Here is a 21,275-nt window from a genome sequence, read left to right as displayed (position 1 = left end):
GACGGTATTTCCGCTTCTTATGGCCAGTTCTCACTTGGCGACGCCCGACGCGGCGTCGTGAACGGACGGCGGAAGTAGACGGGCATTTCCGCCGCCCCGTCAAGGCGCATGATTTTCATGTTCCCACCACAGTGGCATTCCGTCGCCCAAAAGCAGACGAAAACTGAAGAGGCGTGGCCTTTCTCTGTCATCTTATTGGTCGTCAGTGTATCGTTCTCGCCACCTCTCGCCGACGTCGTGAAAGAGACCGGCATGGCATTTTTTTTTTGGCTCGACGTCTCTCCTCTTCCAACGCTGGAAATGCACGTCTATTTCCGCCGCCCGCTCGCGACGTCACGTCGGGCGTCGCCAAGTGAGAACTGGCCCTTAGTACAAACCCTTGAGCCGGCGTACGAGTGTAGGACGATATCCGATACGCGTTATCAATCTTGGCCGCTTCGGCCTTTTGAGAGAAGAACGCATGTTTTGCAACAGGGAGGATGAAAACACGACTCAGACGATAGTCATATGCTTCAAATGCTTGTGTGAACGGTGCTCTTCATGGCGACACTTGCGAGTGCAGATGCTAGTTATTTATTTTTATTTATTTATGTATTTTATTGTTTCCACAATGTGGTGGAGCCGGAGCAAAAAGCTACCAATGTAGGTTGGCGGAGACCCCGGACCCCTACAGTGATATTCTTCTTAGATAAACAATTCGTGGAGTGTAGCTGTCGATTCTGATTAGCGCTTTCAGCTTCATTTCTTTGAAGTTTGTGCTGGCCAGGAAAGCGCCTCTCGATACCATTGTGGTTGTCACGGGGTCGCCTTATCGGACTCGGGTCGCGTGACTTTTGTGGCCACAAGGTGGCAGGCATATTAGTGCTCGCCACTGACACCAATCGGAAACGGTGGCCAGGACGAGGGGGTATATTGGGGGTGTCCTATATCACATGTCTTTTCCGTGCTCGTCATCTGCAGCGTCAATTTCCTAGGAGCGGTTGACAGTACGACTTGCTTGCCCTCAGCATAAAGTAACTTTTACGTGCGTCAATGTTTCTTGTTCTCTAATCTTGAGCTGGTCTTTCAGGCTGATTCTCGGTTACGAAATTTTACTTGCGCAGGTAATGTGAACACCGGGTACAAGCACCACCATGCACCCCTGGTTGTTTGTCCTGCTGGGAGCAGCAGTTTGCAGTGTCCACCAAGCGTTTGGAAGGCGATCCTTCACCGTCGACTACGAGAATGACCGCTTTCTCAAAGATGGGGAGCCCTTCCGCTACGTCTCCGGCAGTATGCATTACTTTCGGGTGCCGAAACCATACTGGAGGGATCGGCTGCATAAGATGCGTATGGCCGGGTTAAATGCTGTTCAGACCTACGTGGAATGGAGCCGCCACGAGCCTGAACCGGGAAAGTACAATTTTGAAGAGAACTACGACTTGCCGACGTTCTTGCGCACAGCGCACAGCGAGGGCCTGTTGGTAATTCTGCGTCCAGGGCCTTACATCTGCGCAGAAAGGGACAACGGAGGGCTTCCCTATTGGCTTCTACGGTTGAATCCTCATATGAAATACAGGTAAGGCGCGAGACAAAAAAAAAAAAAAAAAAAGAAGACAAGGCAACTCTTTTTGAAGCTGACTTCAAAGTGTTTAACAAATTTGTATCTATATGAGCATTCACCTTTACATTACAAGTGCACGACTTATGCCATATAGAAGCTAGCATATACACCCAGAGGAAAAAAAGACCATGCAGTTGACGAGAAATTTTGTTGCCGAATTTGAAAATAATGATTGCATCTTAAAGACGTGTAGGAGGATATCTGGTGGGCAGGTGCGTGAGTGGGCAAATAGTTTATTTTATTTATTTGTTTAGAGATACTGCAGCCTCAACTTGAGGCTATTGCAGGAGTGAATGAAAAAAAAAAAAACTGTCCCGAAGACGACCATAGCATTCAACGCTAATGAACAATGCCATCCACAACATTCAACTCGGTGCATGATCCAACGTGAGAAAAAAGCTATACTTAAAACAATCTACATGCGTACTCTGTAAGGTTGAGTCTATGTGCACTTCTTAAAGAGAAAGAACCAGCAAACGTAAGGTACTCATCAAACGGAATTTTTTTGAGACGATTCACTATCGAATGAAATGCCCTTCGCCGGAGGTGCCGACGCCTAACACATGATGGAGTGAGTCATAATTGTAACAGAGCCGATCACGGTGAAAATAGTGTGCCATACCTTGATAAAACAACCCGAGTCGCTTTACTTTGAATCGCCTCCAGTTTAGTGATATCTGTACTGCGATAAGGATCCCAGACTTCACACGCATACTCTACAATAGGACAGGCTAATGTATACATGCTAATAACTCCATCTCTGTGGTTGAAGATTTTAGCGTTCGCTTTAAAGAGCCATTTTTTTTCTAAGCCTTTGACGTGCATCTATATAAGTTAAGACCATTTCAATTTCGGGGTTCAGATTCCCTCAAAGTACAAAGTATATAAATCCACACATTTTACTGATTGCCCTTCCATGTCTACCGCGATTAGAGAAGACCATGACAAGACATTTTCCTACACTAATATCTACGTCCCAGTTAAGAAACCAATTGACTATTCCACCTAGTGATATTTGTAAAAACAAGTTAAATGATCGTGCACCATATTGCGTTTTATGGGGTTTGCCAAGGATTATGATATTTTTTTCATGCAGTCCCTTGACACATACGGGGTGTTTCAGTTAAATGACCGGGCTAAACAATTCGCGAACGGTTGCACCAAACGAAGAACTTTCCTTTTTACAAGTATCTGTCCGATACCACCTACAAGCTGCGCACCGTGTGAATGAGTGGGAGGCCCTTATTATTTAAATAAAAATTCAAATGAGCTTCGTGAAAAAAACCTAACTTCTAAAGCAGGGCGCCGTCGGCATTAAAATGGGTACTACCCATTTTGAGACGTTAAGTGAATGCCTTTTAGAGAAAAATATGCCACCGAAGCGGGCCGTTTGTTGCTGTACTTAAATGGTTTCGGTTTACATATTTTTGTCCCGGCTGGCCGCGGCGAAGCGCAAAAGGACGTAATTAACTGGTGTAATTGATTGGTGTGAAGACGTAATTCATTGGTGGATAAGGAAGTGGAAAAACGTCCTTTTGCCTTCATCGCGACCAACCAGGATAAAAATATGTGAACCGAAACCAGTTAACTACCGCAACATATGACCCGCAGCGGTAGGAGATTTTTCTCTAGAAGGTGTCCACTGAAGGTCCCAGAAGGAGGAGTACCCATTTTAATGCTGACGGCGCCCTGCTTTAGAAGTAGTTTTTTCACGAAACTCATCTGAATTTTTATTTAAATAATGAGCTCATATTCACACGGTGCGCAGCTTGCAGGCGGTATCGGATAGATACTTGTAAAAAGGAAAGTTCTTCGATAAGTGCGCCGGTTCGCAAATTATTGAGCCAGGGGATTTCACTGAAACACCCTGTATAGATCAGCCAGATGGACGAAATTAGGATCTGCTGAGCATCTATAGAGTTGTAAGCACACACATGAATTATAACAGATTGTACTGTATTATTGTAGTGTTTATGGTTGTCCATAAAGTGGGGCGTGTTCCTGAGAAGTTTCTTTTAAGGACTGTTTCGAACTTCTTCTCTCGAACTCTTCTCCGAACCCTCTGAACAAGGGAAATTTTTCATTCGCCATTTGTTTCCAAAAGGTGTCTTATTTTTTATCATTTCAATCCCACGCTCAACTCTTACGCATGGTGGTTTGCTGGAACTCACACAATGCGTTACAACGAGTCACCCACTGCTTACACCCGGAGCACTTTGTCGAAGCAAATAAAGTGTGACGCTTGAAGGTCAACAGCTTTCTAGATTCTTGCGTTACGTCCCAAGCAGCACAATGTACTGAAAGTCGAGTGCAATAGGGGTGGACGGTATGTGTCTTATCAATGTTCCTTAGTTTCAAGAGTCTGTTCAAGGTCTCCCACCTACCCGTCCACCCCTATTGCACTCGACTTTCAGTACATTGTGCCGCTCGGGGTTCCTATTCACGCGTGTCCCTACGCTCAGGTTCTTTTAGCTACAGGTTAACTTAGAGCACGGTAGAACTGTTAATACAAGAACACCACGAGACACACTAGGAGATTGCATGCAGATACCGATTTTGAGCATATCGCTGCTTTGTCACCATGAAACCGAGAAAGATACCACCGTTGCTTTTCAGGACTTCGGACAAGACGTACATTGCTGCCGTCGACAGGTGGATGTCTGTCTTGTTACCCCTCGTGAAACCTTTCCTCTACAACAATGGGGGTCCCATCATCACGGTTCAAGTTGAAAACGAATACGGCCAATACTGCGCCTGCGATCACTCCTACATGGAGCACCTAGCCTCGTACTTGTGGACGTACCTCGGCGAAGACGTTATTCTGTTTCGAACTGACATTCCCAACATGAACGTGTACGAGTGTGACGCTATCGACGGCGCCCTAGTCACTGCTGACTTCAATTGCCAGTCAGTTGTCTCTGATAGCCTAGAGGTCGTGCGAGAAGCGCAAGGGCGAGGCCCTCTAATCGTGACGGAGTATTATACGGGATGGATGGACCACTGGGGACGGCCTCACGTACGCGTCGACCATGATGCTGTCCTCAGCACGTTTGAGCAGATACTGAAGCACAATGCCTCCGTGAACTTTTACATGTACCACGGAGGAACAAATTTTGGATTTTCAAGTGGAAGCAACGCTGGGGAAGGGCCACAGGTTACGAGCTACGATTATGGTGCACCGCTGTCTGAAGCAGGAGACCCAACGGATTTGTACTACAAAATACGAGCCATAACAGGAAAGTACCTTCCTTTACCGCATGGACAGGTCCCGAAGCCTTCGCCGAAGTACAGCCTGGATAGAGTTAACATGACCTGTGGACCTTCTCTGGATGAAGTCATGGATTTTTTGCGGCGTAAGGGCCGCCTGAAGACGGCGAATTCAGTGTACCCGATGAGTTTTGAAGAGTTTGGACAGGGCTTTGGCTACGTGTCCTACACGACGACAGTGCCATTTCAGAGTAGGAGGACCGCGCTTCTGGACGTTCCTGGTATCAAGGACCGTGGCTATGTATTCACGAGGTACATGAAAGCTGTGTTGAGTTCGTGGAATGGCGTCCGCAGCGTTCCGGTTGTGGTAGGAAAAGGGGAAACCCTGAAGATTATTGTAGAAAATACTGGAAGGATCAACTATGGCGCTGGGAATCATGATCCTAAGGTAAGACAAACTGAAAATATAATGAGGGTACGATATGTCGTTTCTGAATCTTGTTTGGGCACCCATATTCAGCATGCTTTATGAGGCCCAAGACGTGATATCTTGTAATTGTCTTGAGTTTGAGTGCTTTTTGCGTTTTTAACACGTTGGGTATAGCCGTCAAAGTACAATTTGTTGACATAGCGTAGGATACTATGTATGTAGATTATTGAGTCTCAATCCGAGCCTAGTGCTGTCGAAGGCTGGCAGAACATGCACGTACGTAGAGGAGGTAAAGCATACGGTGGTGTGATGTTTGGAGACACAGACAGACCACCCCAAGCAACACAATGTACTGAAAGTCGAGTGCGATAGGGGTGGACGGGTAGGTGGAAGACCTTGAACAGATTCTTGAGCCTAAGGAACATTGATAAGACACATACAGTCCACCCCTATAGCACTCGACTTTCAGTACATTGTGCTGCTTGGGACTGCACCGTCTCTCATGATTATGGTCCTGTCGCGACGTGAAGCCACGAGTTATCGGTTATCATTTTCAACCTTGCACCGAGTTTTTATCGTGCGCGCTGTTCAATGAACACTGTCTCTTTTTTTCAAGGGCATCCTCTCAAATGTCACACTGGACGGTGAAGTGCTCACAAACTGGACAATGGAAGCAGTACCAATTCCAGATACGAAATTCCTCAATGAATCTTTCGACTTACTGGATGAAGCCATGTTCAATGACTCTGAGAACTGCTCAGCGCCACGTTTTTATTTCGGCAAGTTCTCCCTTCACGAACACGAAGAGCCCCTGGACACGTTCCTGGACCCGACGGGATGGACAAGAGGTGTGGCTTTCATGAACGAATGGAACCTCGGCCGTTATTGGCCAATGGTTGGACCACAGGTGACGTTGTACGTTCCTGGTGCGTTCATTAAACCTCATATGAAGACAAACGTGATCACCCTTGTGGAGATGGAAGATCCCATGCCTGGTAGCATGACGGTGACTTTGACAAACGTTCCTGAGCTCGACGGGCCGACACCAGTGAAGAGACGATCACACGGACCAAATAATGTTAGGTTAGGATTGAAACGGGAGAAAGTAGCTCGGTGTAATTAAAAATTAAATTATCTTGCATCACTGTTAACAAGTTAATATTCTTATAATCTTTGTGTGTTGACCATTGCAATTCATGTCACGTTCTGCTTGCTCCTTTTCTTTATTTGCGCACCTGTGGTGCCGTTCCCTCCTCCGTTATGTAGTACCCTTTGGGTCTTTAACGTATGACCAAATAAAAAAATAAAAATAACAAATAAAAAAGAAGAGATCTGTGACGGTATATGATCCTTCTGGAAGGAGGGTTCTGAACACTTTTTGTTTATATCATGCTACCAGACTGGTATGCGGAGTTTTAATACGGCAAGATTTGCATTGACTTCTTTGCACTCCCTAAAAAATGAAAGTATAAAATGGCGCTCTAGATTTCGCAACGGTATTGTGCACAGCATATCAAACTATGGAAGCTCCCTATGCACAGAAAAGCGAATGAAGAAATGTTCGTCGCCATTTCCTCTGGCTGTGCATTGACGGACTGTCATTTGCGCATTGACGAACTACTTTTTCTTTTCATGAAAGTGATACTAGTGTACGTTGCGACGCTCTCATTCGAAGTGCAGTATAGAGACCTTTACTGACTGGAAGACATCTGCTGAAAGCAGTGCTTGGTAGTAACTAAGGTACAAGTTGCTTGTAACGTTTTGCATAATTATTAGTTACAGCATAGCTAGTTATATTCCTGCAAAAGGAGATTAACTCGCCTTGTCGTCTTCAGTGTTCGCCCAGTGCTCAGCCTTATTTACCACTGAGTTTTAACTGTAACCAGTTACCGCTCTTGATTAAAAGTAACCGTAAAATGAAACTGTGATTAAGTTACTCATGTATGGCAATATTTTCCACGCGTCAGTTCCCTGGTGTCGTTTTGTCGAAGCTTTAATTACACTGCCGTTTTACCCCACAATAACGAATTGTGTCATGTCACACGCAACCAGGACGACCTATAGGCCAGAGGTCTCAAAGACGCGGCCCGTGATGACCTTTTCTGTGGCCCGATGGTCCTTGACCGCAAAAAGAACGAAGCTATATCACATAAAATAATAATGGAGATTTCGGAGTGTAACCAGATTTTCAAGAATCAAGAGGTTTTTAGTTACTTACCCTTGCATGGCGCGTTGTGCTGGCCCTGTTAGGCTGAACATAGTATGAGCTAGCACTTCTTTTGGCTCGTGAACCTCAAGAAGTTGCGGTCACAGCAACCTGTTCTTCACATCGCATCATTCGGCGGGGGAATGTTGCTCATGTGAATACACGGTCACAGTTAATCGACTCCTCGGTAGACTTTTTCTTCTTTTAATTGCGTGTCGCGCTGCACTCGTCACGAGAAATCGCTCCTTCACCGCCTCCGTTTCAACGTCGCTCGCACTCCACTGCTTGTATTCAAAATGGGTCAATCTAACACCCACCTCTGCACCAGTTGTGGCGTGGTGGCTGACATTACCCACTGCATGCTGCACTACCGCAAACAGCCTCCACACCGTGACGCCCTCTGCTGCCGTATATTGCAACTTCTCTATACCACACTCACCCACTGGCTAGGTACCCTACTGTTCATGTCACGTCTAGACTGGGAGGTGCCCCAGGTCCGAATCTGGTGCCGGTTGTACTGTCTGGGGTTTTTCATGAGTTTTCCTCAGCCGGCTGTGTCGGTCACATATGTCGGTAAAGTTCCCTTAGAAGTCGGCCCAGGACGCACATAACCCCAGAGCGTTAGTCGTGACGTTGCCAAACTCCGTGAGGCCGATAACGGCGAGCCCTTTCGCTAGCACCACCACCACCTCTACCCAGTGAGCCGCCACCACTGCCCTTCACCGCTTTCTCTAAGCTTCGGGCCTTATGAACGCCTCTTTGACTGCGATTTATCCGTTTCTTTCTTCTTTTTTTCGATAGCAAGCCAACCTTTGTTTGGCTGGCCTTTCTTATTTATTTTAATAGACCTCTATATCCCCCCCCCGGCTAACTCCTATTGTGCTGTTAAGGTCCATGGGAAATCCTCTGTTTTTAACACGGTATAAATATGCTGGAATAGAGAATTTTTTAGAGTTACGTTTCTTGGACTTTTTTCTTGAACCGTAGCCGTAAATTTCTTCGAATTGCTAGACCCCCAATGCATCAATGACTACCCAAGCAGCACAATGTACTGAAAGTCAAGTGCAATAGGGGTTGACCGGTAGGTGGAAGGCCTTGAACAGACTCGTGAAACAACAAACGTTGATAAGACACATACCGTCCACCCCTGTTGCACTCGACTTTCAGTACACTGTGCTGCTTGGGTAAGAAATGAACAACCAACAGCCAACATTCTTACAGTATTCAAGATAACCGCCGTAAAATAACAAAGTTACTTTAACGCGGTAACTGTCACTGTAACTGGTTGCATTAAAGAAACAGAAACTGGAACTCAGTTACATTTTGGGTATCTTATCCATGACCTGCTTGAAAGTTACAGGGCGAGTAATAATGTACATCCATTGCTCGATAACATGTCGAGGATGCATCCGTATCTCGCGACACATTGTCTGTTAGAAAAGAACAATACAATGGGCGCCCTCCCCGCACGACAATGTCATTATCGGATGACATTGGGATGCACGATATGAAAGATAAAAGAAAAGTACGAGTTAATTAAAAACTGCTCACTAGGATTCTACACATGCGTGTTTCCAGCTGCTTTGTTGTATCGTACTTGTGGATTTTCGCACGAAAAAGCGCACTATATTGAGAACTTCTGTTTACAAATCGAAAATGTTCCTTTAATGGGGCCACTATCGGATACTCGATGGCGTATCAACGAATGAAACATGGCGCTTTCCTCCCCTCTAGAGTTGCGCAAAGGGGGCATTGAATACGATAACAGACAGATGACATACAGGGACGATACTGATGTCCTCTATTCCTGACATGATGGTGGTAGCTTTTGGTTGCCTCTTTGTGCTCGTTATTGGTACGTATACTACATTGACTTTTCGTTTATTGTGCTGGTGTTGTAGCATTCAGCTAGGAGAAAGTCGTCGGATGAAGTTTACACCAGTAGATGTGACTTTGTGGCTGCTTATGTGACCCTGCTCGAGAGCATTGGAAACAACGTCAACGGGACGTTCTGTATTATCAGACGCGTGCACAGCGAACTTCGCGGCATAGTAATGAAAAAAAAGAAAAAGAAACAGAAAAGAACACGCGTGAGGAAATTTCCTACTTAATTTTTCTCACTACACCAGGGCACATTGGTTAGTATGAGGTTAGTATGAACGATGCTGCTACAAGCAAATCTTTACGTAAGGACCTTATGGATGGATAGTGTCGGTGCACAAAGACATTAAAGGCACAATACAGGTCCAGTTCTACTAAAGAGTACGTAAAAGAGATCAATGTTTGATGTTTAATGGCGCAACAGCATCTAAGGTCATAATGCGCCAAAGCCCTGATAAAATCTCAGCAGCACAATAAGTTCCGTTTCGTTGAATACGTAGATCAATTTGATCTTTGGAACTCCATGCTGAACTCCATTATCATCTCTGTTCGTCTCTGGACATCATCTCTTTGTGTTCTCATCATCTGTTTGAACTTTCTGTATTAAGTGTACTGGGGTAACCAGTTTCACTTCGTCGAAACACACATCCCTATTTTCCTTTATTCACATCACATCACATCACATCATGTAAATCAATTTGTAATACGTCCTATCACATGTGTGTGGAAAAGCTGCAGTTGGCAGCAGGGATACAGTAACTAACCCAATCACAAGAGCCACAAGAGAAGCATTTGAGCTTAGCCCAAGCAATGTATTATAAGGTATGCGTTTCAGTGTCCTCTTGGAGAGTGTATTCTTTTTTCTCTCACAATAGGGACTATATAGTATGCAATCCGTGATATGGAGCAGCTGCAGAGTAAAACAGTTATGCACGGTACAGACACATTATACATACCGTTGTTATATACAGCGGCCCGAAAGTGCTAGTAGGGTAAAGCGAAGACTTCACCTCGCAGGAGCCGCAACTCTTGCGAGGGAGTCGCAAATTCTAATCTTTCTCTAAGAGACTTCGGGAATAGAAATTCCACGAAGGAAAGCGGTGTATGACGGTGCTGCATGACACTGGGCCAGCGTGTTTCAGAAGCCGTGGTGCCTACCATTTAGGCTTATATATATAAACATACAAGTATATCAGAACGAAAAAGGTCGCCGTATGTTTACTGTCTGAGACGAACGGATGATCAGAGATTCATTTGGCGTTATACTTGGCACTACGGAGCTTCGAAAAAGTGAAAAGGAGAAACATCAAGTTTCTTTTTGCCACTGCTTCATGACTCCATTGGCTTCTGTTCTAAAAATTTTAAAGTTGTGAGTTAGTTTGACGTCCTTTGACAACTTTTGACGTCCATCTCTCGGATATGCTTTGCGCAAGGACGAAGCACGGCCCAAACTATAACATGCCAGCCGATGACCAACGTTGTCCACCACAATGCGAGTCGTGGCTTCATCATCAGCCCTGGATACGAACGAAGTGCACACTACCCTCCGTCGATAACCTGCTCTGTGACGATAAAACCTCCCAGTAGAGAACAGGTAACCCCATTACTACTTAGTTCATTTTTGTATTGATTGATTGGTAAAAGAAAAGAATGGAGATGTTAGTCCCGAACTATACTTGGGACCGACTACCCAGGACGCGTTATATAACGTGCCCTGGAGTAGTTTTATTATTTTACTTTTATGTATACAGGGTGTCCCAGCTAGGTGTATACAGATTTTTGAAAAATATATATAACACTTTTTCCAAGAAATCAATTGCAATATAGCATATGCTGAAGGTCACACAGGCTTTGTTTTGTAGTGCCAACTACAGGATGGGATAAGCGTAAGGTTAATCAGGCTTTGTTTCTGTAGGTGGTTGTGCATTGGCATCGAGGCGGAAGACCAGTCACAAGGACTGGCTCCCACATAACTATCTCAACAAGCTAGGACTAAAACTAGAACTAGTGCAATGCCAACTCCTGCTTGTGAAATCACGTCACGTTAAGGATTGCTGTTCGTGCTTGTCGTCGCCATGCAACAGACCAAGACTGCGGAGAGTTGCGTACGGGATAACGGCACGAAAGAAAATAACGCTTAGTAGTGAACAACGTACCTTCCATGCGTTTCTTCGAATAGCACAGACGAAGTTAGCCAGCGTCTTCCGAACTCCATAGCACCAAGGACTGCTCTCTCCCTCTGTAAAACTCTGCGAACACCCGCTCGAACGAGGCTTAGAACGTGTGACGGCCCCCGAGCGCGACCGCCGTGTACTGCTATAGGTGGTGTAGCCACAGGATATTTTCAACACCATCTATAGAAACAAAGCCTGATCCTGCGGCATATAGCCACAAGATATTCCGTAGCAGAAAGACGTTGACGGTGTGTCATCTGCTTTATATGTAAGTTCGCCATTCTCGATGTTCTGGCTCCGCGCGAATGCTGAACAAAACACGCGGCGGAACTTCTATCCCGTGAACAGTCTTTTCCTTCCACTTGAACATTCTTTACAGCTAGGGTTGCCACCTTTCGTAGCGAAAAACACTTGCTGAGGGAGAGGAGGTGGAATACAAGGAAAGGGAAAGGCTCGTAGGAAAGGGAAAGTGGGTGAGGGGTGGATGAGCACACATAGAGACAGAGAGATAATACGAGGAAACATAAATTCCTGTGTGTGGCTGGATCATTGATGTTAGAAATTGCTGTAAACAGGCATGGACGCTACACTGGATCGTATTGGAACAACCAGATTGGCACTTTGAAAAACGTATCGATGCACACGAACCCTTCTTGCAGGCGGAGATCTCATGATGATTGTATACGGCCTAAGTACTTCTAGCTGGCTCGACACAACCACCAATAGCTTTGCACAACCACTGATCTTGTCCCCTCCGAATACAAGACTTAATGAATAACAATGATAACGATAATAATAATAATAACGAATAACTAAGAAAATGACTGGTGAATGCGGAGTTAGGTCTGTGCTCCAGATTTATTCAAGCTGTTGTGGAATGTTGATGAGAAAACCTCACAAAAGCCCCTGCGGAAGGCCGTGAGCCACAAATACCGGCAAAAGGCTGCCTGGCTTGCATCCTACTTTTATGTTCAACACTTAGATACAGACGCTCTGGAGACACTTTTCATTTAGCACCACCTATCTCCTCAATGTGGAGACTGATTAGTTCCAGTCTTTTCCGAGATCTGTCTCCAGTTGTCCACATTGCTGACGTTAAGAACCGCCGTTAGAAGGAACCAGCGAATAAGTCGAAGGAAAAAAGAAAAAAAAAGAGTACCGTTAGTCAAGTTTGCAGCTTGCGTGTTGTGTGTAATTCAGCAACGAAAAGAATAGAGTACCGTAGACGGGTACGAATCCAGCGAACCGGTAAGGAAGTATGAAGGGAATTGCCTCAGTACAAGAGCCGCCGATATTTCGAACACAGGCTGTTCATCTTCTTCGTACGGTAAGCTGGGGCAAATGAAGTGAAAAGAAACAATAATATTGACTCCCATTTCTTTAAATTTTGTCTCCTCCTAGTTAAAGGAAACACAAACAAACAATCCTGAGTAAAAAAAAGAAAAAAATAACTTCCGGAATTGTCCCACCTGTGCACACATACGTACGGAGTCGTATCACGTGTCACCACAAACAACAGCAGTCCTGTTTGCGTTTGTCCATTAAGTCCTTTGGGGCTGACAGTGCTCTTTGGTCCTAAGGGACAACACATCGTTACATCTCCATCGAAGCTCTTGGACATTTACTTAGACACAGAACTGGCATCTCGTCATCAACCCAATGGTGCGGTGCTTCGTTTATTTTGGAGGCACCTGGTTGTATATGCATTTGTTAGCAGCTACAACCCATGAATGTAAAGTAACAGGTCCTAATTTGTTGCGAACAGCGTCTTAAGTATTCCTTCTTGCCCTTTGAGTAAAACCTGAAGTAAAGTCTCAAAACAAAATGTTCAAGTAAAAGAGCTTTGGATTTGAAATAGTATAAGAAAGAATCCGGTGCAGTCTTTCTGTCCGTCACTGAACTTTCCTTCATGATTGAATCTCTCATGTTGCAGGGAATCAGGTTGAATTTCGAAGACATGGACTTAGAAACGACCCCTTACTGCAGCAACGACTTCCTCATGATCAAGGAACTAATGGGAGAAAGTGAAATAGAAAGGGGAACCTACTGTTCCACTCAAATTCCGCGGCCACTGCTCTCTGCCTCTGGCAATGGCGTTCGCATCGAGTTTACCAGCAGCAGGCTCCGCGCCGGCAGAGGATTCAAGATACGATTTTCTGCTACCAATGATTACAGTAAGATTTTTTTCAAGCGCGAAGTAGCGTTGGTTCAAAAAAGGAGAGGCGATTTCGCTTTGATCTGTACCCTCTCGCTACTTTGTGCGCTGGACACGGGAAATCAGCACCAAAGCCTGAAATCTTACGACTTCAAAAGCATAATGAAACGAGCAAAAATTGCGTATAGAATATGGTGGACTTTACATTTGCTTATGAGCATGTTACTTCGCACTGCGCGTGAGAAGATGTACACCGTATAATAGCGCTTATCAGATCACCTTAGTTGCAGAATTGGTAGCATATATACCATGGTCGAAAAATTGTGACATTTAGCAGTTTCGACACCATAGGTCTTGATCGAGAAGAACGCCACACAATGTCGAAGCCAGGTAATAGAGGGATCTGCACAGTTTTCTTAGAACATGATCACGGCGGCATCTATGTGCAGTCCTGTGCCAACGTTTTGCTCTGGACAAGCAAAAATTGTTCCACTGGCAGAACTAGGTCACGTGGTGGAATGTTTTATTGGCGGTGAGAGGCAAAATACTTACGCCAAGGGTTAAAACTTTTTGACCAACCAGTTTACGTTAGCTCGCACGAGACAAAACGAGAGGAGTCCCTGCTCTGCTACGTCCCTGTTACAGTTGGCTGCACTATGGCGGGTCCCGCTGCACGGTACCGATGCATACCGCGTGGTCAATCCAATCCACTGCAATCCAGTCCACATTCACAATCTAAACCACAATCCAGCCCATCAAGGCAGACGACATTCCATGTGGGTTTGTGGTACAATGGGTGGTCCATTTTTTAAAAGTGATGTGGATAAGCTTGTGCTTGCCGTCCGTTTGAGTATGACTGAGTAGGCACTTGATCCACGCCGGCTTCAGGACAAAATTTGCTCTCTCAATAGAATTCGCCATGACTTGCATACTGCATCCTGTGTCCTTTGCGCCTTATTTGTCAGACGCAGACCAGGCGGCCTTGACTCATGCATCCCTAAGGAAGAGAAGGCCAGAAGGCCATCAAAAAAAAAAAAAAAATCAGTTTAAGGCGTCTGACGAAAGTGTGTGTTTTATTTTACCGAATAGCGCTAAAGGTTTTGATGTGTGCAATTTATTTCCTAGAAAAGAAAAAGAAACTCACATAAAACATGGCCCCGCGCGTTCACCCTCAACTCGTCACTCCGGGTATAACGAGGAGGAGAGGGTATTCCGCCACGTCACCGATGACGTTACAGGGGCAACTCGTTTTAGTTCCCTGCTCAGTGGGGGTCAGAGCCCTGTTCCTTTGCGACCGTAAACCAGTTTTGCCAGTTCCCCGGGATAATTGGGGATAAAAGGAGCGGCCGAATCATGACCGAGCCAGAAGCAATGCTTTTTTCACAACCCCGAACAGCCGAGTAGCAGACGACAGCGGAGTAGTCGATAACAATTTCTCTGGACCAATCACCGAGCTTGACTCTATGGGGTGAATTAGTTATTATGGTGCATCTTACTAGCCTGCTTAGCAGTTTTATACAAAGAAAAGAGGGTGTTAAAAATGAGCTCTGTGCTAGTTGAAATGAGTGAATACTTAGCCTTTGACCTGCGAATTGGTGGTGGTTACTATGGCTGCTCTCATTTATCTGTTTTACGCAGCTCTGTGTCCGGGAGACTACGAGTGCCTAGACAGGTCCTGCATTCCTGTCTCACAACTCTGCAACGGGCATTTCAACTGTCCTGACGGGTCGGACGAGGAGTGCGGTACACGTCCTTTCTTTGCACCTCATTTACACAATCACGATGCAGATTTCAGACAACAAATCAGGTACGTCTGTACGGTTCAGGTTCAACAATTGCACATGTGGCAGCGGACGGCCAGTGTGGAGTTCCTGTCATCCAGCCAATTGAAGCGGTAGAGGATCGTATCGTCGCTGGAGAAGAAGCTCGTCCAGGTATTGTAGACGTCCAAATGTATCGAACGCTTGACCAAGAACAGATGCTGACAGTGTTATAGCAGGAGTTTATAAAGGGGGAAACAGGTCAGCTGATGACCTAGCGAAGAACGACGACTGCGCGAAACAGAAAAAGAAAGAAAGAAAGAAAGTGCTGTTCGTGTGCAAAAGACAATGAACAACTCCCCGTCAATTCATTTCGTCGGAAGTCGATGCATTTCCCGAGCGATCCGCTCGCGTGACGTCTCGCGACATTGCTTCCGGGTTGGAAACAAGCGTCTCTGCCAGGGAAACGGGAACGCCCTCTTGTCGTCACATTGTTGTCAGACTAACGTCGCGCGCACGTCAGTCTCCACGGGAAAGCCTACTTGAGTAGATCCAGTCTTCGGACTGGTGACCCGTTCTCCCCGCGTGATGTCAGTGGCGTTCCGTGCCCGTCTTTCTTTCGCATCCGCTGCGCCGGTCTGCGTCACGGCCCTGCCGCGGCACATGATCGGCCCTGCAAGTGGGATTGCTGACGTCACGAAGCCTCCTTCCTTCGTCCACTTGTACGCTCTTTGAAAGAGGACGAGGATTTTTGAAAGGTCACCTGCGCTCGTGGTTCGCGGGAGCTCATTTTATAAATAAGAAAGGGTACCTCACTGCACCTTTAATAGTTGCCTGTAAGGTATCCTACCTCCTACCCTTCCTTCAAGCTAGCCCACCATACTCTGTAGAATGACGCGTGTATGTCCAATGGGTCCTTTCCTTTCATTGCACTCCAGGAGCATGCATCATTCTTCTGCTTGGTACAAGACATCTTTGCGTTGCTATTGCCTCTTGTCCCGTTTCGTCCGCGTGTTCGTGAACCTTCCATTTTTCTGTAACCGGTCTGTAGCCTAGATCACTACGTTCACATAATCCCCTCCACACTCTAACAAAGCAGCCATTCACTCCGGCCGCAGAAGCCCGTACGGAACCTTTCTTCCCTCCGGGCTGTTGACCCACAATTCGCATGAACCGTCACACCTAACCCTTTAAATACCATGCCAATGATGAGGACGGTGCCCAGAAGAAGAACAGTCTCTGTTCGAAATATCGGCGGCTTCTGTCCTGAGGCAACTCCCTTCCTATGATGTGTCTGAGTTGGGTATGGATGCTTCAGTAACAGAATACAAAATTAATGCACGTCGTCTTCGTTGCAGGTAGTTGGCCGTGGCAAGTTAGCCTTCAGGCTGCAGGCATAGAGCCCATGGGCCACGAATGCGGAGGTTCTCTCATCAACAGTGAGTGGGTGGTCACAGCGCAACACTGTACTGACGGGTAAGTCAGCCTTTATTACAATTCGGGAAGGAAAAGAAGCAGATGAGGATTGTGTGACGGAATTAGGCTCTAGGTATCTCCGATGGCGGAGCGAGAATACAGAGTGGAGATATAGCACTTGAAGCAGGCTCTAAAAATTCCTGAGGGCGGAGCGAGAATACGGCAGAAAGAGAGGAGTCCTTGAAGCCTACTAGGCTCCAGGAATGCCCGTTGGAGGAGGGGGCAGAAACGCAGAGAAACAGGGCCCTTGAAGCGCAACAGGCTCTAGAGATTCCTGAGGGTGGGACGAGAACGCGGCAGAAAGACAGGACCCCTTGATGCGCACCAGACTCTACGGATCCCAAGGGGTGTGTGGGGGGTGGACAATTATGTGGCAGAAAGACAGGAGCCCTTGGTGTGCACCAGGGTCTACAGATCTCCTCCTCAAGGGGGGGGGGGGTCAATTATGCGGAAGACAGAGAGGGCCCCTTGAAGCGCATTAGGCTTTACGGATTCCTGAGAGCGGAACAAGTATACGGCAGAGAGACTGGACCCCTCGATGCGCACCAGGCTGCACAGATCCCAAAGGCGGGTGAGGCAGTTATGTGGAAAAAAGAGAGGGCCCCTTGGAGTGCATTAGGCTCCACGGGTTGGTGAGGGCAGAGCGAGTACGCGGTAGAAAGACGGGGTTCCTTGAAGCGCCCAAGGCGCTAGTAGGGATCCCGTGGGGGATGGGGAGGGGCGTTAATGCGGTGGAAAGAACAAGGCGTCTCGAAGCGCACTATAGGTTGTAGGGATTCCTTAGAGCGGAGTGAGGGATCGGCGGTTACAGTTGTTGCCTTGCGATATGTCCTATTGCCACTTCTTTCTGTAGTACAAAAGCAAGTGAGATGATTGTGAAGGCGGGATGTCACGACCTCACTGCGAGGGAAGACACTGTGCAGACTCGGAAGGTCTCCAAGATTATTCGTCATCCAGTAAGTTGAGCACGTCATTGTCATTCATACGACTCGAGAGAGAGAGTTGCAAACTCCAATACAATAGTAGATAATGTGGGGTACCTGCTATGGTGGCGTACACTCTGAGGCGGGCTTGCCTAAGGCCGGAGTCACACTCGTTATACATTACACATTATACAAGAACATTCCGTGATGCACGTATGACGAACGTGTATAACAAACATCTCCTAAATATAGATGGGTAGAAATCCAGCGAACCGGTAGAGATGTAGGAAGGGAGTTGCCTCAGGACAGAAGCCGCCGATATTTCGAACAGAGACTGTTCTTCTTCTGGGCACCGTCCTCATCATTGGCATGGTATTTAAAGGGTTAGGTGTGACGTGTTTAAAGGTTCATGCGAATTGTGGGTCAACAGCCCGGAGGGAAGAAAGGTCCGTACGGGTTTTTACGGCGGGAGTGAATGGCTGCTTTGTTAGAGTGTGGAGGGGATTATGTGAACGTAGTGATCTAGGCTACAGACCGGTTGCAGAAAAATGGAAGGTTCACGAACACGTGGACGAAACGGGACAACATGCAAGAATTCGCAAGCATAGCGAAAGATAAGGAGGTTAGTGGTTAAGAACAGTCTCTGTTCGAAATATCGGCGGCTTCTGTCCTGAGGCAACTCCCTTCCTACATCTCCTAAATATGTATGATCATACGTTGCTGGTCACACTGCTTATACACCGGCAAAATATGTTTTAAGACACGTATGTATAACAAGTGTGACCGTGTCGTCATACAAGCAAGCGCTATGACTATGTTTGACAACATGTTGTCAAACACACGACGATGTATTCGGGCACTGCCGAAAAACGGCGATGGACAAGATGGATAAACGGGCGTATTCTCCACGACAGTTTTCGTTCGCGCGAGTCAGTGTCAACGACATCGTGATGCGCGTGAGTTATTTTGCACGAGTAAGTTATAAGCCAGTAAAGTCAGTGTCAGCGACATTGCGTCGCACGTGTGTTCAAAATGGCGAGCTCCTTGCCTGCGTACATGGAGCATGAGACAACCGAAAATCAAAAAAGTGCAGCCCCGTCTCTTCGTCGCGTTATGTCTTCGTGCAAGTTATGTCTGTGGTATCAAGATGCGCGTCTGGTAGTTGTAGAGTCACATGCTGCTGGATGGTATAGATGACGACATGTTTGCCATATGTTAGGAATCACGTGCTGCGTGGTTGTGGTGCCGCCGGACACAGTGACTCTGTGGTTAGACCGGTATCACCATCGTCATGAATAAAGCAACCTAGGATTAACAAAAACAAACAAACAAAAGAACAAAAAAAAAAGGAAACAAAGGAAAAGAAACGGGAGAGTACATTTATACGTAAGGAGAGTCAGTCTATATGTGCGAGGACATGCTCCACGTTCTGCAGGGTTGTACTGCTGATAATTTCGACCACCTGAGGTCCTTTTGTCGTGCGCCAGAAATCTCCGACACACGTTGCTGGAAGCAACGTTTACCTCCTCCACGTTGGTACTCAGACCACTGGTTGAGTGTTATCTTCCTTTAAGGCTTGATAACTAGACGACGGTATGTGCCCAGGCAGCTATGATGATGTAGTAACTCCGCAGAGTTCTGCACAGCGACACTAAGTGGGGCGCGTTGCTGGCACCGCCTGAAGATCGCAGCATCGTAACGCCGTCCATGCTCGTGCAATGAGCGGCGTTGCGATGCTGCGATGGTCTCTATCGACCAATATGGTCGATACACGCACGAGCGTGTTCTTACTTTACGCAGGCTTACTTCGCACACAGTAAGGATTCTGACATCAGTCTCATAAAGCTTCGCACCCCAGTGAACTTCACCGATCACGTACAGCCTATTTGCCTTCCAAAGAACATGTTCTCGGTACCAGCCATTGGAAGCAAATGTTATACTACAGGCTGGGGACTAACGAAAGGTAGGTACCGACGTACGGACGGTGCAGATTAGTTTATGTGACCATACTAAGCGTTCCCGTTAAGTCCGTAGATAACGTTCTTCTCTAGCTACTTTACCCTAACGTCTGGTCAGACTCCTGACAGCACTGAGTTAATAAACTTGCGAAATTTGGAAAATACAGACGTTGGACAGTGTTGTTGAGTGGCAGATAAACTACGCTTGAAAATTCAGTCTTTCGTATTGGTCTCCTGCGTTTGCCTTGATGGCAATCGCAAACTTTTGAGGGACTTCAGCTCCTATAGTGGTCGTTAGCTTCCGGTCCTGTTTGCCTTTCATTGCTGTATCACCTGCGCGGTATTCACATTTTCAATTCTTTTGGGGGTTTCGCGTCCACAGGCACAGGTCACTGGACCCGCTTAAAGCAGACCCCTGTGGTGATTATGCCATTTGAGAGCTGCGACACCGAAGCCATAGCTTCGTACGGAAAGACGAGACGCAGAAGCATATGCGGGACGGCTCCCAACGGTGTTGCTGGAGCCTGTAGTGTAAGTGATCAGACGTATTTATTAATGCGTTACCATTGGGAGTGTCAAAATGGAAAGACCTGTATGTGTGTGTGTGTCCGCGTGCGTGTCCGTGTGTGAGATGGTGAAGCCTCACCAAGACAGCGGTATCAGTGGACATGCAAAGGGGATATAAGAGGGTAAATGTAAATGGAGGCAATGATTTGAAATTGAAGTAGTCGTAGGTAAGAGTAAGAGCTATGAGTAACTGAAGGTAATTAGAGGTAACTAAAGGCAATTAAAGCAAGAAAGTTGAGCTTAAGGGTAATAAACGTAGGATATATGTAATTAAGAGAAAGATTAAATGAAATTAAGGTATATCGAAGGTAACCGCAGGTAATACCGGAGGTAATTAAATGTAATTGAAGGTAGTTAACGTCAATTAAAGGGGAATCTAGAGTAATTAAGGCAAGTAAGTAAGGCTCAAAATGGGCTCCTGACGTGGCTAGTAGTAGGTCGGCTATTATGCAGTGCTTGCTTGTGTTCGACAACTTGCATCCTTCACAACTGATGTTACGATTCCGGAGTTACGTCACCATGTCGCGTGCTAACTTGATAGTAAACCTGACATTGTTCTCTCTTACATAGGGTGACAGTGGCGGGCCTCTGGTATGCCAGAACCAGCACGGAACTTGGACCCTTCACGGCGTCTCCAGCCTTGTGACCACAAATTCTGTGATCGAGGCGCTTTGCGGCATGGGGGATCATCCAGTATGGGTCCGAGTTTCTGCGTTTCTCTCTTGGATCCAAGATGCTGTGCGCAGCACCTAGTACAGAGGAAGGTCGAACAATGAACTTGGTTCCCGCACAGCATCGTTTTCAGTGGACATTACAAACATCACTGGACATGAAGCGTATGCTATCACAAATCAGGGAAGTGACCATGCACGTGGTCTCCAAGTAATGTTATGACATTAAAATTGCTCTCATGGCAATGCGTACGGTGTAATGCA

At 46.4% G+C, this 21,275-nt stretch overlaps 2 protein-coding genes across 4 annotated transcripts; both read left to right on the top strand.

Moving 5' to 3' along the window:
• Positions 1-466: 466 nt before the first annotated feature.
• On the top strand, positions 467-6,381 carry LOC135391067 (beta-galactosidase-like). 3 transcript variants are annotated; one of them, XM_064621158.1, is made up of 4 exons: positions 467-552; positions 1,104-1,558; positions 4,220-5,258; positions 5,857-6,381. In XM_064621158.1, the coding sequence occupies exons 2-4, from the start codon at positions 1,134-1,136 to the stop codon at positions 6,361-6,363; spliced, it is 1,971 nt and encodes a 656-aa protein (XP_064477228.1). In that variant the 5' UTR covers positions 467-552; positions 1,104-1,133; the 3' UTR covers positions 6,364-6,381. The 3 variants fall into 3 exon arrangements, with proteins under 3 accessions (XP_064477228.1, XP_064477230.1, XP_064477229.1); XM_064621160.1 differs by lacking the exon at positions 467-552 and adding an exon at positions 560-642; XM_064621159.1 differs by lacking the exon at positions 467-552 and adding an exon at positions 699-1,024.
• A 2,791-nt stretch (positions 6,382-9,172) lies between these two features.
• Positions 9,173-21,275, top strand: LOC135392723 (chymotrypsinogen A-like). The gene is made up of 10 exons (XM_064623443.1): positions 9,173-9,301; positions 10,761-10,921; positions 13,435-13,675; positions 15,295-15,399; positions 15,483-15,590; positions 16,775-16,892; positions 17,746-17,848; positions 19,616-19,778; positions 20,156-20,304; positions 20,911-21,275. The coding sequence occupies exons 1-10, from the start codon at positions 9,241-9,243 to the stop codon at positions 21,091-21,093; spliced, it is 1,392 nt and encodes a 463-aa protein (XP_064479513.1). The 5' UTR covers positions 9,173-9,240; the 3' UTR covers positions 21,094-21,275.

This window comes from Ornithodoros turicata, chromosome 4 (genome assembly GCF_037126465.1).
Source record: "Ornithodoros turicata isolate Travis chromosome 4, ASM3712646v1, whole genome shotgun sequence".
Lineage (NCBI taxonomy): Eukaryota > Metazoa > Arthropoda > Arachnida > Ixodida > Argasidae > Ornithodoros > Ornithodoros turicata.
The sequence above is the reverse complement of the archived record's forward strand: the minus strand, read 5'-3'. Positions and strand labels throughout refer to the sequence as shown.